This window comes from Macaca fascicularis, chromosome 16, assembly GCF_037993035.2.
Source record: "Macaca fascicularis isolate 582-1 chromosome 16, T2T-MFA8v1.1".
NCBI lineage: Eukaryota > Metazoa > Chordata > Mammalia > Primates > Cercopithecidae > Macaca > Macaca fascicularis.
Window position 1 is genome coordinate 10,100,372 of NC_088390.1, and position 14,272 is coordinate 10,114,643.

A 14,272-nucleotide genomic window follows, 5' to 3' on the forward strand; every position below is an offset into this window, starting at 1 on the left:
TCTGGGGATCCTGGGGTCATTTGAAGTCCCGGGAGGTCTCTAATGATTGGCGGCATTGAGGTGTGGTCCTATTCAACTCAGAAAAGCACGTGGAAACTGTACTATTTGATGGAAGAAATAACCCCTAAGTACCCCCAGCATTTCCCAAACAACATCCGGAGAAACACCAGCCAGTGAGATACTTAAGGAAAAAGATGATGTTGTAGCGAAATTAGGGAAACCTCACATTTGCAATCCCCGTTTTGAAGCTTCAAGATCATTCAAAACCTTCCGAATTCCAAGAGATCATGCAGTGGCTTTGCCTCATTCATTTTATTCAAACCAGCTGTTGACCACAGAACCTTTTGACCACAGAACCTTTAGAGATACCTTTGAGAAAACACAGCCCCAGACGAAGAGGTTGGGTTTAACGCAGATACCCAGGGAGGACGTGAGGGTCCAAGGAGGACTCAAACCATGAAGGGCAGCCTTCTTTCCAAGATACTCCCAGAACTACACCCCCAGATGTGCACCCCTACCACCCAGCACAGTGGGAGGAGTAAGACCCTGCAGACCCTGAGCATAGACTTAAGAAGACAAAGCCCCCAAACAGAGAGGTGAAGAAGGGTGAAAAAACCTGCCCCTCTAGAGAGCCAGAACGCCAGGGGGTCGGTGCAGGATGCTCCCCCAAGCGGCACTCACCATTGGTGGTCGTGTTGACATAGTACCGCCGGCCCTGAGGTGACAGGTAGCTTTGCCAGCCAGGTGGAAGGATGACCGTCTGGCTTTCTTCTCCTGGCGGTGGGGGGACCATTCCAGGCTTCTGTTGGAGGAGAAAGAGAAGATCACACCCATTTGGCATTTTTGTAAGCGTTTTTAAACCAGGAAGGCAGAGGCTGATGAATTCACCCTAGAGTAGCTTGACATTGGGAAGTCTGTGGCCCACAAACCCCTGAGGTCAGAGGCAGCATACACGTGATCTCAGGGGTTGCATGAGCATGAGCGATGAGGAGCACCCGAGCTTTCAGAGACCCTGCACTGGGGACAGCTCCTCTGGGAGCAGAGAGAAAAATGCCATTCAGCTAATGGAGCTGGACTTTCTCCACGGCCCCCTAGAAAATCACTCACAGGGTGCTGGGCTTGCAAAAGGGCCCTCTCACTCCACCAGCTCCCACTGTGAAATCTGAAGTCTGAAATTCCCAGACCACAAAGCACAGCAGCAGACAAGGCCCCAGGCTTGCTTTGCAAGCCTAGCAGAAGTAATTAATGCAAGTCATCCCACAGCGAGATGCAAAACATTCTATAATAATGCTGAGAATCCATGAAGAGCTGGATGGAGCTTCTCTCGCCAAGGGTCCAGATCACTCTGGCAAAAAGAACTAGGACTCGGAGACAGAAAACACGCTGACTTCCCATTGTATGCACTTATGTGAGGTTTAATTCTTTCAACCATGTATAGAGTTACTTTTCGTTAAAAAACATATCAGAGAAAAATGTAACCGACATATAAAGAAACTAGATATCGAGTAGACACATACTAAAAAAAAACAGCCATGGCTGGGCGTAGCGGCTCACGACTGTAATTCCAGCACTTTGGGAGGCCAAGGTGGGCGGATTGTCTAAGCTCAGGAGTTCGCGACCAGCCTGGGCAACATAGTGAAACTCCATCTCTACTAAAAATACAAACAATGAGCCAGGCGTGGCGGGGTGTGCCTGTAGTTCTAGCTGTTCTGGAGGCTGAGGCAGGAGAATTGCTTGAACCTAGCAGGTGGAGGTTGCAGTGAGCAGAGATCGCACCACTGCACTCCAGCCTGGGCGACAGAGCAAGACTCCATCTCAAAACAAAGAAAAATAAAACAAACAGCCATGATCCCTGGGTGCTGGGATTACAGGCAATTATTACATTCTCTTTTCTACCTATCTGTTCCACCTAAATTTTCTCACATACACACTGAAACCAAAGTTGTTAGCTAAAGAACATTTTAAAATTAGGACAGAGTGTCCAAATTAGCTCATAAGATTGCTATGCCTTTTGAAGTTAATTGATTAAAATCAGAATTCTAGCCACATGAAGAGAGTAGCCATGAATTTCTTAGCAAAGCCAGGGGCTATTCACAAACAGTAAAGGTAATCGGTTCCCAAATGTCCTCAGTATCCCTCAGCTGCGCCCATAGTGGTGGTCCCTGGTGACCCCCGCTTAGGGAAACAAGGTAACAGAATGAAAGAGAGCGGCAGAGACACACAGCTCCCAGGCTGCTCTCATGCTTTGTGAAGGCTGCAAAACCACGTGCCGTGGCTTCCCGTGGTGCCCTGCATGTCATCGGAGGGAACGAGTAAATCTGAGCTGCTGGGTGACTTTGAGTAAACACAGCCTCCCTTCTGCGTAGCTGTGGTGTAAGTTTCATAATGAATTTTCACAACTTAATTAAAAGCTTTCCCCTATGCCCCAGACGCTCCGTCTCCTACACCTGCTAACCTGCAGCGCCCATTTGATTCCGTATGGAAGACTGTCTTCTAAGAAAGCAGGAGACAGGGAGGTGGACAGCAGCCAGGCTCAACACGGTGTGGCATCCCACCAGGGTCCCAGGTTGCTGTCTCACCAGCACGTCCAGGAAGCATAAGCCCACATCTGGGCAGGTTTACCTGGGCCTCCACACTGCTGCGGCCTCTCCAGGATTGGAGGATGGCCAAAATACATGCAAGACAAATAGGATTATTATAACAAGGTGCGTGCACGTGTGTGTGTGTGTGTGCGTGTGCACGTGTGCATGTTGAAAGAGAGAAGTATGCCATGCACAGGAGATGCACGCTCTGTCCAACAGGATTGGAAATAAAGTCGGCATGGGCGGGGGGCCAGGGGATTAAAAATGAGAGTTAGGGCCGGGTGCAATGACTCACACTCATAATCGTAGCACTTTGGGAGGCCAAGGTGGAAGAATGGCTTGAGCCCAGGAGTTTGAGACCAGCCTGGGCAACACAGGAAGACTCCATCTGCAAATAATTTTTAAAATCAGCTGGGTGTGTTAGCATATGCCAGTGGTCCCAGCTACTTAGGAGGCTGAGGTGGAAGGATCGCCTGAGCCTAGGAGGTTGTTGCAGTGAGCTGTGATCCCACCACTGCACTCCGGCCTGGGTGACAGAGTGAGACCCTGTCTCAAATCAAAGAACAAAAAAATACAACGACAGGCATGAGGGTTTGATGAAAGAGATTCTAGAACCAGAGGGGCAAGACGCCAGGTGTCCTCTCCTTGAGTGAAATATTCTAGTTTCTCCTTCAATCAAATGTGGGAAAGCCACATGGGTGCTTACCCAAATAACCTGGGAGGAAATGGGAAGGATCAAACACTGACAGGGCCAGAAAAGGGGTGCAGAGACGGGAACCCATAGGCACAGTGAAAAAAGCCCTGAGGCTCAAACAGCCTTCAGTGCCAATCCTGCCTGGACCACTTGACAGCCATGTGACCACAGGCTACTGACTCACCAGGCTATTCTCGAATCTGTGAAACGAAGGGTGATAATATGAGCCCAGTTGCGGAAGACACTGGAGAGGGTAACAATAAACAACCCGGCACCTAGGCATCCTGAGGGATGCGCAATGAATGGGGGTTTCCGCTGGAAGGGCTTCACACAGTCTCTGTCTACGGCGATACCGACCTCCACCCTCGCCTCACCATCCCTCTGTCTGAAATGTCACCATCAACAGTCACTTCTCTGAGGTTTGTGTTTCCAATACTACCCTCCTTGGAAGGCAAACACCTGCTGGGGAGGTTAACAGCTTGAGAACTAGCCAGTGCGTTCTGGTGAGAGGGATGGGCAGTAAGGAGACCACTCCTTACAGGGGCTGGAAAGCCAGTGGACCCAACCCGTGACCCTCAGTGTCCCACCCATGAAAGAGCAATAATGATGCCGTCCCTTCTCTGCAAGACACTGATGACCAAGGAGGTCTCCTCCATTCTGTAAATTCAGGACCTTACAGAGGGTGGGAGGCACCCTGATACTGAGCCATGAAGGGCCATGAGATGCTGAAAGAAGGGAGGAGGAGGGGACTGGGGCCACCAGGCCCATCTCCTAACGTGGCTGATGTGGCGAAGGTGGTCTCCACATCTCCCTCCTGCAGGGCCACACTCTGCCTCCATCTCCCGAGGCAGCCACAGTCCCATCACCTTTCTCTTCTCTTAGAAAGAAGTTCCTCCTGATGGCTGACTTTTAAAAAGTCAGGAGTCAAAAGACAGGGAGACAACCAGGTACAGACCCAAAAACCTAGAAACAAGCAGTCAAACAAAAACTGGTCCATGGATGCTCATAGCAATGTCATTCATAATGGCCAAAAAGTGGAAAAAAACTCAAATCTCCATCCACAGATGGATAGTGTAGTACAGACATACAAAAGAGTATTATTCAGAAATTTTAAAAAATGGAGCCGTGATACATGCTACAACACGGATAAACCTTGAACACATCATGCTAAGTGGAAGAAGCCAGACACAAAAGACCACGTCTTCTTTGATTTCATTCATATGAAATGCCCAGAATGGGCAGAGCCACAGGGACAGAAACAGATCCGTCCTTTCCAGGGGCCTGGGGAGCGGAGGATGGGTACAGGTTTTCCCTTTGGGGTAATGACAATGTTCCGGAACTGGATCGTGGGAAAGGTTGCACAATATCATGAATGCATAACTATCACTGATGATAAATATTTTGTCATGTGTACTGTACCACAATTAAAAAAAAATTTTTTTTTGGCTGGGCACAGTGGCTCACGCCTGTAATCCCAACACTTTGGGAGGCCAAGGCAGGTGGATCACCTGAGGTCAGGAGTTCAAGACCAGCCTGGCCAACCTGGTGAAACCCTGTCTCTACTAAAAATACAAAAATTAGCTGGGCGTGGTGACGGGTGCCTATAATCCCAGCTACTCGGGAGGCTGAGGCAGGAAAATCACTTGAACCCATGAAGCGGAGGTTGCCGTGAGCCGAGATCGTGCCACTGCACTCCAGCCTGGGTGACAGAGTGAGACTGTTTCAAAAATAAAGAAAAAATAAACAAATAAAAAAATTTTTACAAGTGTGTTGAAGGCAGAAGTTAGACCTCCCTACCTTCAAGTCCTCACTTAAGGTCCAGTGGCACCAGCATTATCTCACCCTTCATGGCCACGGAGGGGCAGAAGCAGCCGGCCCCCAGGCATCCAGAGGATACAGTGTGCGTAACCACCCAATAATTAAGGTCTCTCTCAATCTTATTCTTCTAATTAGTTTCCTTCCAAGTTAAATCCTTCCCTTCTCTTCCTTAGTCCTGTGGCTTTTTCCCTTCAATTCTGTCAGCGCTTTCCCGTGGGAACTGAACTAGAAGCAGAGGTGACATGGGCCCAGGGGGTTGGGGACGGACCCCACCTGGAAGGAACAAGATCGGAGGTAGCAGGAGTGGGGGTGGGGGAAATGAAGGAAGTTTTCTCTAACTCGGAAATTCTTTACCCAATACACAGGGTGTCTTTGTGGGAATGATAAAACGCGGCCTCTTCCTCGAGAAGGGACCGTCCCTCGGCCAGAGTGCAAGGCCAGGCTCCAGTCCTTCTCCATCCACCCTCACCCGGGCCTCCCTGTTCAGTAGGCAACCTGTTCAATGATATATATGGAAAGCACATCCTCTAAGAATCTGAGGAAGGCTATGGATCTTCTGTCCCCTAAAATGGGTGCGCACACACACATACACACGCTATTTTATAGGTAACATCAGGAGGTTTCTAGACTACTTCAGAACCCCACTGTAGAAAGTACTCGAGAAATATCTGAGCTCAGATCCATTTGTATCCATCAATAATGGCTTTTTACCAGTCACCAAGTATCTATAATGCATGCCAGACTGGACCGGGTGCTTTAGACAATCAGCTACTCGTCACAACAAGCCTGCCATAGATGGCATTTATCCCTGCTTTAAAACAATGCATCTGAGATGCAGAGGGTTTAATAACTTGCCCAGCGTGGCACAGTTAGTTAAATGGTAAAAGCAAACTGCTTAAAAATATCAGCTGGTCAGATGCACCGACTCATGCCTGTAATCCCAGCGTTTTGGGAGGCTGAGGCAGGAGGATTGCTTGAGGCCAGGAATTCAAGGGCAGCCTGGGCAATGTAGCAAGACTCCATCTCTACACAAAATTAATTAATACAAATAATAGCTTTGTTCTAGAGACTTCTATCCAGTTACCTTAAAGGTGGGCCACATCTCTCCCCAGCTATACCTACTCAGCTCTATTTCCCCACCGAGACCACCCGACACCCCAGCTCCTTCCCAAAGAGGATGACAACTCAAGCCTGATCCTCCTGCTTGTCTCCCAGTCCCCAAGTGAGCATATGATGTGCAAAAATATCACCGCCCGCGTCCAGGCCGTCACGTTCCCTAGCTGCAGGCTGACTTCCTTGTCTCTGTATTTAAAAAAACAACGCAACCCCCAACATTTTCCCCTTAATGGTGGCTACTGATTCCCCCTTTAAAAAAAAAAAAAGCAGGCAAGCAAAGTCACCCAGAGATTACAGAGCTCAAAAACAAATCCCCCTACAGCAGTGTTTCTCAAAGTATGGTCACCGCAGGGCACCCCAGCAGTCACCTGGGATGTGAGTTCAAATGCACACTCTCAGGCCTGACTCAATCTCCAAAGCGGCCTGGGAGGCTGCATTTGTAACAATGATCCTGGGTGAGTCCTGGGCTCTGAAGCCACTCCGTTGCAGCGCTAGAGGCAGCGACTGAGAAAAACATCACTTCTGAAATGAAAACTGAGATCATAGAATTTGTACAAGCATGATTTGTAAAAAGACAGTGTTGGGCTGCACAGTGACTTATTAAAGAAAAAGATTCTGTCCCATTGCCCCAAACCCTTCCAATAAACTATTTAACAGACAGTGGAGGTTGTCTCTGCAGCCTCCAGGCGGTGCAGACCCCGCTACTCCGCTCCCACCATGCTTCAAGCTCAAGTTCAACCTGGGTGCCACCTCCACCTCCGGGACTCTCTCCCCCTCCGGAGGCTTCTGAGAACACCTGACTCTTACCTTCTCCTAAAGCTGCGAGCAAACGCTACTTGCTGGCGTTAATGGGTGGTCGTCAGACACTCGCTTTAGCAGCCGGATCAGACGGTTTTAAGGTCTCCCGCTCTGCGTCTTCTCACACCCCAAACCCAGAAGCAATAGGAGCTCTAAAGAAAAGCATATCCACAGGGCCCCACACCCCCACTCCCCCCACACCCAGATCTATATATAACAGCTCTGAAGTTGTCAGCCTAACGAGCCACTTTCTGGCAGACCCGTTGCTATGGCAATGCTTGCTAATGAGCCCAGTGCCGTGATTGGCACTGCTTGAAGGCTCCTCCACAAAGGACTCTCCAGTAAGTTCTCTCTTCCCCAACCACAGAGGCAGCCGGACACCCAGAAGCAGCCAGGGCATGGCTGGGCACGCCTGGGAGGGTTGAGTCCCGGAGTCGTCCTGGACTCAGTAGCCAGGAGTGGCCTCACTGCCAGCTCTGCACTCCTCAGGGAGTCAACCAATTACTAATGGGGCTGCCAGGGCCCACCAGGATGATCAAGACCCAGCAGGGCTGGAGACTGCCAGTTCACTCCCACGTCACGCCTTCCTGGTGGACACCTGTTTAGGGTAGGCGGACTCCTACACAGAGCTGGGAACAGCTACCCAAGAACGACAATCTCCTCCGACTCTGGGTTAAGACACAAATCAAGCAACAGTGACATCACCAGCCCGAGTCTGTGTCTCTAAGAATACTGGGCGCATTTCCTGTCTCATGGGTGAAAGCATTGCGCTCCCCAACTCCAGCAGCCTTTCTGGCCATACTCAGAAATTTCAGAAACGAGTAGGGGACCCCTGGCACTGTCACTGAGGACTGCAGTCTTTGCCAGTAGTTATACAGGAGACAGGCTGGACCCCGACAGGGTCTTCGTTTTCTTTTAAAGGTCAGAGATTCAGCGACTTGGCCTGGAAGGAGGAGGTTGAAGGAGCTGCCATATCAACAAAGAAATAAACTATAAGATTCGGGAACACGGGGCCATGTCCCTATCTCTTTTTTCATAGCTTTAATCTCAGCACAGTGCCCAGAACAATGAATGAATGAATGAATGAATGAGAGAGAAAGAGAGAAAGAAAGAAAGAGAAAGAGAGAAAGAAAGAAAGAGAGAGAGAGAAAGAAAAAAAGAAAGAAAGAAAAAGGAAGGAAGGAAAGAAAGAGAAAGAAAGAAAGAAAGAAAGAAAGAAAGAAAGAAAGAAAGAGAAAGAAAGAAAGAAAGAAAGAAAGAAAGAGAAAGAAAGAAAGAAAGAAAGAAAGAAAGAAAGAAAGAAAGAAAGAAAGAAAGAAAGAAAGAAAAAGAAAGAAGGAAGGAAGGAAGCTATGATTGTGTCACTGCACTCCAGCCAACAGAGTCAGACACTGTCTCAAATAAACAAATACATTCCTGTTCCTTATACACTATCTGGTCTCAGGTATTTTGTTAAAGCTGCACAAATGGGGAGGGGGGAGACAAGATAATATGTATCGTTTCTTTTATTGCAGAAAAGATTGAGGAAGAACATCCAGAAGCCTCAAGAGAAACACAAACTTTTCATCATGATCTCATATAATATCTACAAGAAACATCTCAGAAAAGTATGCAGCAACTTCAACAAAGGGCAAGAAGATATAATAACATCTATGATATAAGAGCAAAAACTCATAAGAGAACAAAACAAGGCAAGTTGGTTTGAAAAAAAAGAAAAGCCAAAATGATATAAAAAAGGAACAGGAAATGATAAAAATTATAGGGAAGTTTGAAAGGTTGTAACAGAAGGAAAATGCACATTGGTTGCAATAAAACATAGAATTAGTACCGCAAAACAAAGTGAATTGGTTATGTACAAAACAAACAAGAATTGTTTTTTCCCCAGAATGCAAAGGAAATGGGAAAAATGCAAATGTGAGGACAGAACAGCAAACCAAGATATGGATACTGGGTTGTTCCTGAAGAGGAGACCAGCAGAAAAGCTCTAACAGAAAAGAAAGAATAAATAAAGGTTGATGGAGAGGAAAGTTCCCGAGCTGGGCTGCACGGGAGGTCTTACGCTGTTCAAGGCAAAGTGGATTTCAAAAGACCAACAAGCAGACATATCCTAACGACGTATTTACACAGCAAAGATAAGGCTAAAAGTCCTGTAATCATTTACGTGGGAAGACCAGTGCAAGAATAAAAAGAAGGCTGGTCTCAAACTTCTCTATAGCCACATCTCGAAAGATGCCTCCGGTGCATGATAAGAAAAATACGAAGACCTTTATTGGTAGCCGAGCTGTCTTTCACGAGGGAAAGCAACAGAAACACATTCTTCTAGAGACAAGGACTCATGTCCTCCTTAGTAAACGCACATAAGGGATGTGCTCCAACTGCCTGAAAGAACAAGACAAACAGAGGTGAAGAATGAAGAAATCACGGCACAAAAGGATCCAGGCTGTATGCTGAAAGCAGCTTACAGAAACGCATACGTAATTATGAATCTAGTTATACAATCATGTATACATGTTGCTATTCTCGATATATACTGTAAAAAAATGAAATTATAACCTGAGTCTCAAATACAGACACTACTAGAAAAGGGCTGGGTGCGGTGGCTCATGCCTATAATCCTAACATTTTGGGAGTCCAAGGTAGAGGAGTTCACGACCAACCTGGGCAACGCAGCAACTCCATCGCCACAAAAAACTTAAAAATTAGCCAGACGTGGTGGTGCACACCTTTTGTCCCAGCTACTAGGGAAGCTGAGGCAAGAGGATTACTTGAACCCAGGAGTTCGAGGTCACAGTGAGCCACATTTGTACCCTGTTCTCCAGCCTGAGCAGCAGAGACCCTGTCTCAAAAAACAAAACAAAACCCTCCACTTAAAAAAATATGCTAGGCCAGGTGCGGTGGCTCACGCATGTAATCCCAGCACTTTGGGAGGTCGAGGCGGGTGGATTGCTTGAGGTCCGGAGTTTGAGACCAGCCTGGCCAACATGGTGAAACCCCATCTCTACTAAAATATAAAAATTAGCTGGGCGTGGTGGCGTGCGCCTGTAATCCCAGCTACCAGGGAGGCTGGGACAGGAGAATTGCTTGAACCCAGGAGGTGGAGACTGCAGTGCGCTGAGATCATGCCACTGTACTCCAGCTCGGGTGACAGGGCGAGACTCCATCTCAAAATAATAATAATAATAATAATAATAATAATAATATATACTAGAAGAGATCAAGAGGCAGGAGGAACACTGAGATCATGAGAACACCGAGGGAGATGGAAAGAAAACGCTGCCCTTCCTCCCATCCCCATAATGAAGCATCCGTATCCTACTGCCCCTGCTGCCAAATATCAGGTATCAGGTACCTGACCTGCCTGGTTGGCATCCATCCTCTGTCCTTGTTTCTCAAGTCCACTCTTGTCTCTTCCTAGAAACTGACAGGTTCTCAACCAGACGGAACACAACAGAGGGAAGGGGCCTTGGAGACCCAAGCCCCGGTGCTGTGTCTTTCGAGTCTCACGTCTACCAGGTTGTATTGGCCCCGAGGGCAGTCAGCTTCCGTGGGGAATCCTGATTCCTGGAATCTATTCAGGTACATATGTTGGGACCAAAGCACTTTGTGGATTGAAGGAAAAATCAGTAGGAACCCTGGGCTTGCCAAAGACCTCATTTGAAACACCTGTTTGGCTTTGTAAGCCCTCAAAGGGTTCCCAAGGCCAAAACACAGAGAAGAGCATGTGGCTATTTTGGGGCCTGGGCCTGAGCATGACCGTGTCCTGTGGCACTGTGGTTGGACCCATGTGAAAAGGGGGTCAGGTGCATGAGGCACACCTGCAGTTCTTACTAGCAAGAAGCCAAAGAGCCAGGAGGGTCGCCTTCCTTTCTTCCAGTTTTCTACGTGCAAAATTTGTCAGAGGCTTTACCAGAGTCCTCTGCGTGTTGCCTCAAATCCTTCTTATTAGAAATCACCTGGTGAGCAGGGCTACCCCCTTGAATTCATAAAAGCAATTTCTCAAATGAGGCTTTAGTCATTTAGATGCAAATGTCCTCAGGCCTCTTCCAAACCTGGCACTGTCCAGGTGTCCTTGGGCCTCACTACTTGGGGTAGATCAATGAATGGGGTGACAATGGATGTGGCGGCAATCATCTATATCTCGCTGGCTTGAATCCCCCACTTGCTCACATCAGACGCCCACCCCCACCAGCCTCCTTGGACGAATCCAAAAGTGACTTGCTTGGGCTCCCCAACCAGGTTGCAACTCCAGTCCCCATGGAGTGTCCGGCATACTCTTCTTCATCTGCATTAGCTACTTCCCCCCCACCAACATCATCACTATCCTCTGTCTACGAAGTGGCAAGAAGAAGCCTCACACTGTGGTTGTCACTGGCACCCACCCTAAGAGGTGGACTTCAGGGCCGTGGGAGTTTTCTCCCAGCCGTGCCCAGCCGTGGGTCTGAAGGCTGAACCACTTGGGACGCTCCACACCTATCCAGCTCCTGGTAGGTCTGGCAAGAGTCGCAGCCATCTTGCAAGCCCCCAGCACATCCCTGAGGGCCAGTCAGTTTATGGGGTATGCTTGTCAAGACTGAGCGGAGAGAGGACACGGAACAATAGACTCTGTATTTTCTGAGCCTATAAAGAAATGGAGTGATCTGGTTAACCAAGAATTTTGATGAACATAATTACAATGCAGTCCATGCAGCAAGGATACAGGAAGTCAACCCTTCAACCCGCACAGGGAAACTTGCCAGGCTGGAAATATGGAGTCTCTGGGGGACAAGGATTGATGAAAAGATTTGCAAATGATTCTGCAAACCGCAAGGATGAGTTGGATGGCCCCTCCTGGGTCAGAAGCCATGTCACAGCCTTGAAACACCCGAGAATCAAGCGGTCAGCAGAGGGTAGAAAAGAAACGCCTTCTATGTGGGCCTTGCAGAACCCCTGTTCCTGCATGACCCTTCCTCCTCTGACTCTGGAGAATGAGATTTCTATGGCGGTTGCACCTGCTATCCCAGTGTAAGGCAGAAGGGCCAGTTAACAGGGTTCCAGAGGAGACAATGCAAGAAATGAGGAAAACTCGGAATGTGAGCACGTTTCTTGCATCTGAGATGGCTAGTCCTTTTCGTTGGTGGCATCTCCCCAGCGGCACCATACGGCATGATGGGGATCTGAGAGACGCCCACTCTGCAGCATGGTTTGGAAGAATCTCAGCATTAATGAACCAGCGTGACTGTGCCACCAAATATCAGAGTCACTCTTCTGGCCTCTGATAGAGGGGTTTGGAGCAGGTACCTAAAGGCCTTGTGACCGTGTTTTAGAACCACAGGATCTGGGGTGGAGGACCTGGGGCGTCGTCCCACAAGCACTCCTGAAATAGAGAGAACAGCTCCAGAAACAGTAAGGGAAGCAGTAACTGCTTCCCCACCTTGAAGCCTGGAGGGGTTGGGGAACCCCAGGAAAAAAAAAAAACCTGCATTTTGTTCCATTTCAAGGTCTCTGTGGTCCCGATGTTTCAGTACAATTAAAAATGTAATTATTAAATGGCAAGGTAGTCTCCTCCCAGTAGCCGGTTCCAGCTTCCGGCTTCCAAGCCAGAAAACCTGAATGACGGTGCTCACCGGCTTTTGATTCACAGAGACATTTTACTCAAACTCTCCATTTCCTGATAAACTGTTGAGGAATGTTGCTTCTTTCCCCTCCCCCTTCCCGAGCAGAATAAAAATAGTGTGGGCCATTCTGATATCCTACCCCTAACTCAGGATGACAAAAGCATTAGGAGACGCGCACACAGGCCTAGGCACACAAAGGTGCTGTGTTCCCAGACAGCGAGATGTGAGTGTGCAATTATCTCAGCCTCTCCAGGCTCCTGTTTCCTCGTCTGTAAAATAGGGGGATTGCCAGTCGCGAACACTGTGGTCCTATAACCCATGCATGGGATGGTTTTCGTAACACAGCCTAAAACCACAAGGGAAATCTCAAGGCAGTTAAATGTCCAGCTCAGCTTCCAAGAACAGCAGTCACATAAACAAGAGAGATGACAGAGGCCTGACAAGACACAAATCTTCATGAAATATTGCTTTGCTTGCTGCAAGCTTCCCTCCAAACACTTCTGGGCTCTGAAGAGAAAGAGGTCTCCAGCTCTTTTGGTCTAGATACCCTTTTATTTACTCAACCAAATCTGACTTAGAATCAGTGGGAAAGAAACGCTTGTCTGAGACACCAACAAAGCGAAGCGATGTAACAAAAATTGGAAATGAAATGCATGCCCAAATCAGGGTATGCGGCAGTGCGCATTACCTCAGGTCTGTACGGGGAGGCTGAACAGTTGGGATTCTCTTCCCCTTTGCCACAGGTCACTGTTACGGCCAGTGAATGTTGAAAAGTCCCTATTTGTCAAAGGAAGGAGTTGGGATAGACTTCAGTACTTCTCTCTTCGTCCCAAAGATTAACGATCTTGAAATACACCCTAGGTGTTCTATGCTTGTTGATATTTATAATGATATCACTTGTCCTGACCTAGAAAACGCTTTTGAAGGATATTCTGTGGATTAACTCCCTAACACACTCCTTAGGGAGTTCCTGGTACGGTGAGGGTCCCTCTACAGGACCGCTGGTCCACTTCCCTTTGCAGCGGAAAAAGCCTGGGAATAAGAGAGTTTTGCCAAACTTGGTAGGGACCCGAGACAGAGAGAGAGAGAAAGGAATACTACGTAATATCCTCCCTAGCCTTCCTTTAGTATTAAGTTGCAAAGCCCCAAAATGCCTTACATGTCATTGTTTTGGGCACTTTCTAAAGTTGTTAAGACTTCTGAGGAAAACCCCAAAACCAAATTCACCAAGCATCCTATTGCATTCAACATGGATCTAAGTTCAGAAGCAAGGGAGGGAGTCCAAAGCCGCAGCTCGATCAGTAACAGATTCTGTATCTCATGGAAAGCAGCCTGCTCACCAGAAAGAAACTTCAAACACAAGTGACACAGCTGCTGCCCGCAGATGCACCGGGGGCAAAAGCGGGCTTCCTCGGGGAATTAGTGCTGTTGTAAAGGAAGGCGGACTGGAGCTCATTATGATATAAGGGTAGGTGCTTCTGATGGCCTGCCCGCACCTGCGATCCAGCTGGCCGGGCTTTGTGGCCGCTAGTTGCTGGCTGGAGTGGCCCGTGAGCACTAAAAGAAAATGGAAGCAGTTCATTTCCCCACCACGGAGACTCATTCCATGGACTGCAGTGCCTATGGCCTGTGCTCCAAGTGATTCTAATCAAAGACTTCTAACTCCGAGA

General features: G+C 48.2%; 1 protein-coding gene across 17 annotated transcripts in view; it reads right to left on the reverse strand.

Annotated features, from left to right (window-relative positions):
* The window catches only part of GAS7 (growth arrest specific 7), a 288,726-nt gene that overhangs the window by 107,321 nt on the left and 167,133 nt on the right, over nt 1-14,272 (reverse strand). For 14 of the 17 annotated variants that reach the window (XM_045375328.2, XM_074018592.1, XM_005582889.3 and 11 more), the window contains one exon: nt 682-802. In XM_045375328.2, coding sequence (XP_045231263.1) covers nt 682-802 — 121 coding nt within the window. Of the gene's footprint in view, nt 1-681; nt 803-7,017; nt 7,173-14,272 lie in introns of those variants that run through there. The other 3 variants (XM_074018587.1, XM_074018589.1, XM_065532777.2) reach the window with 1 other exon arrangement.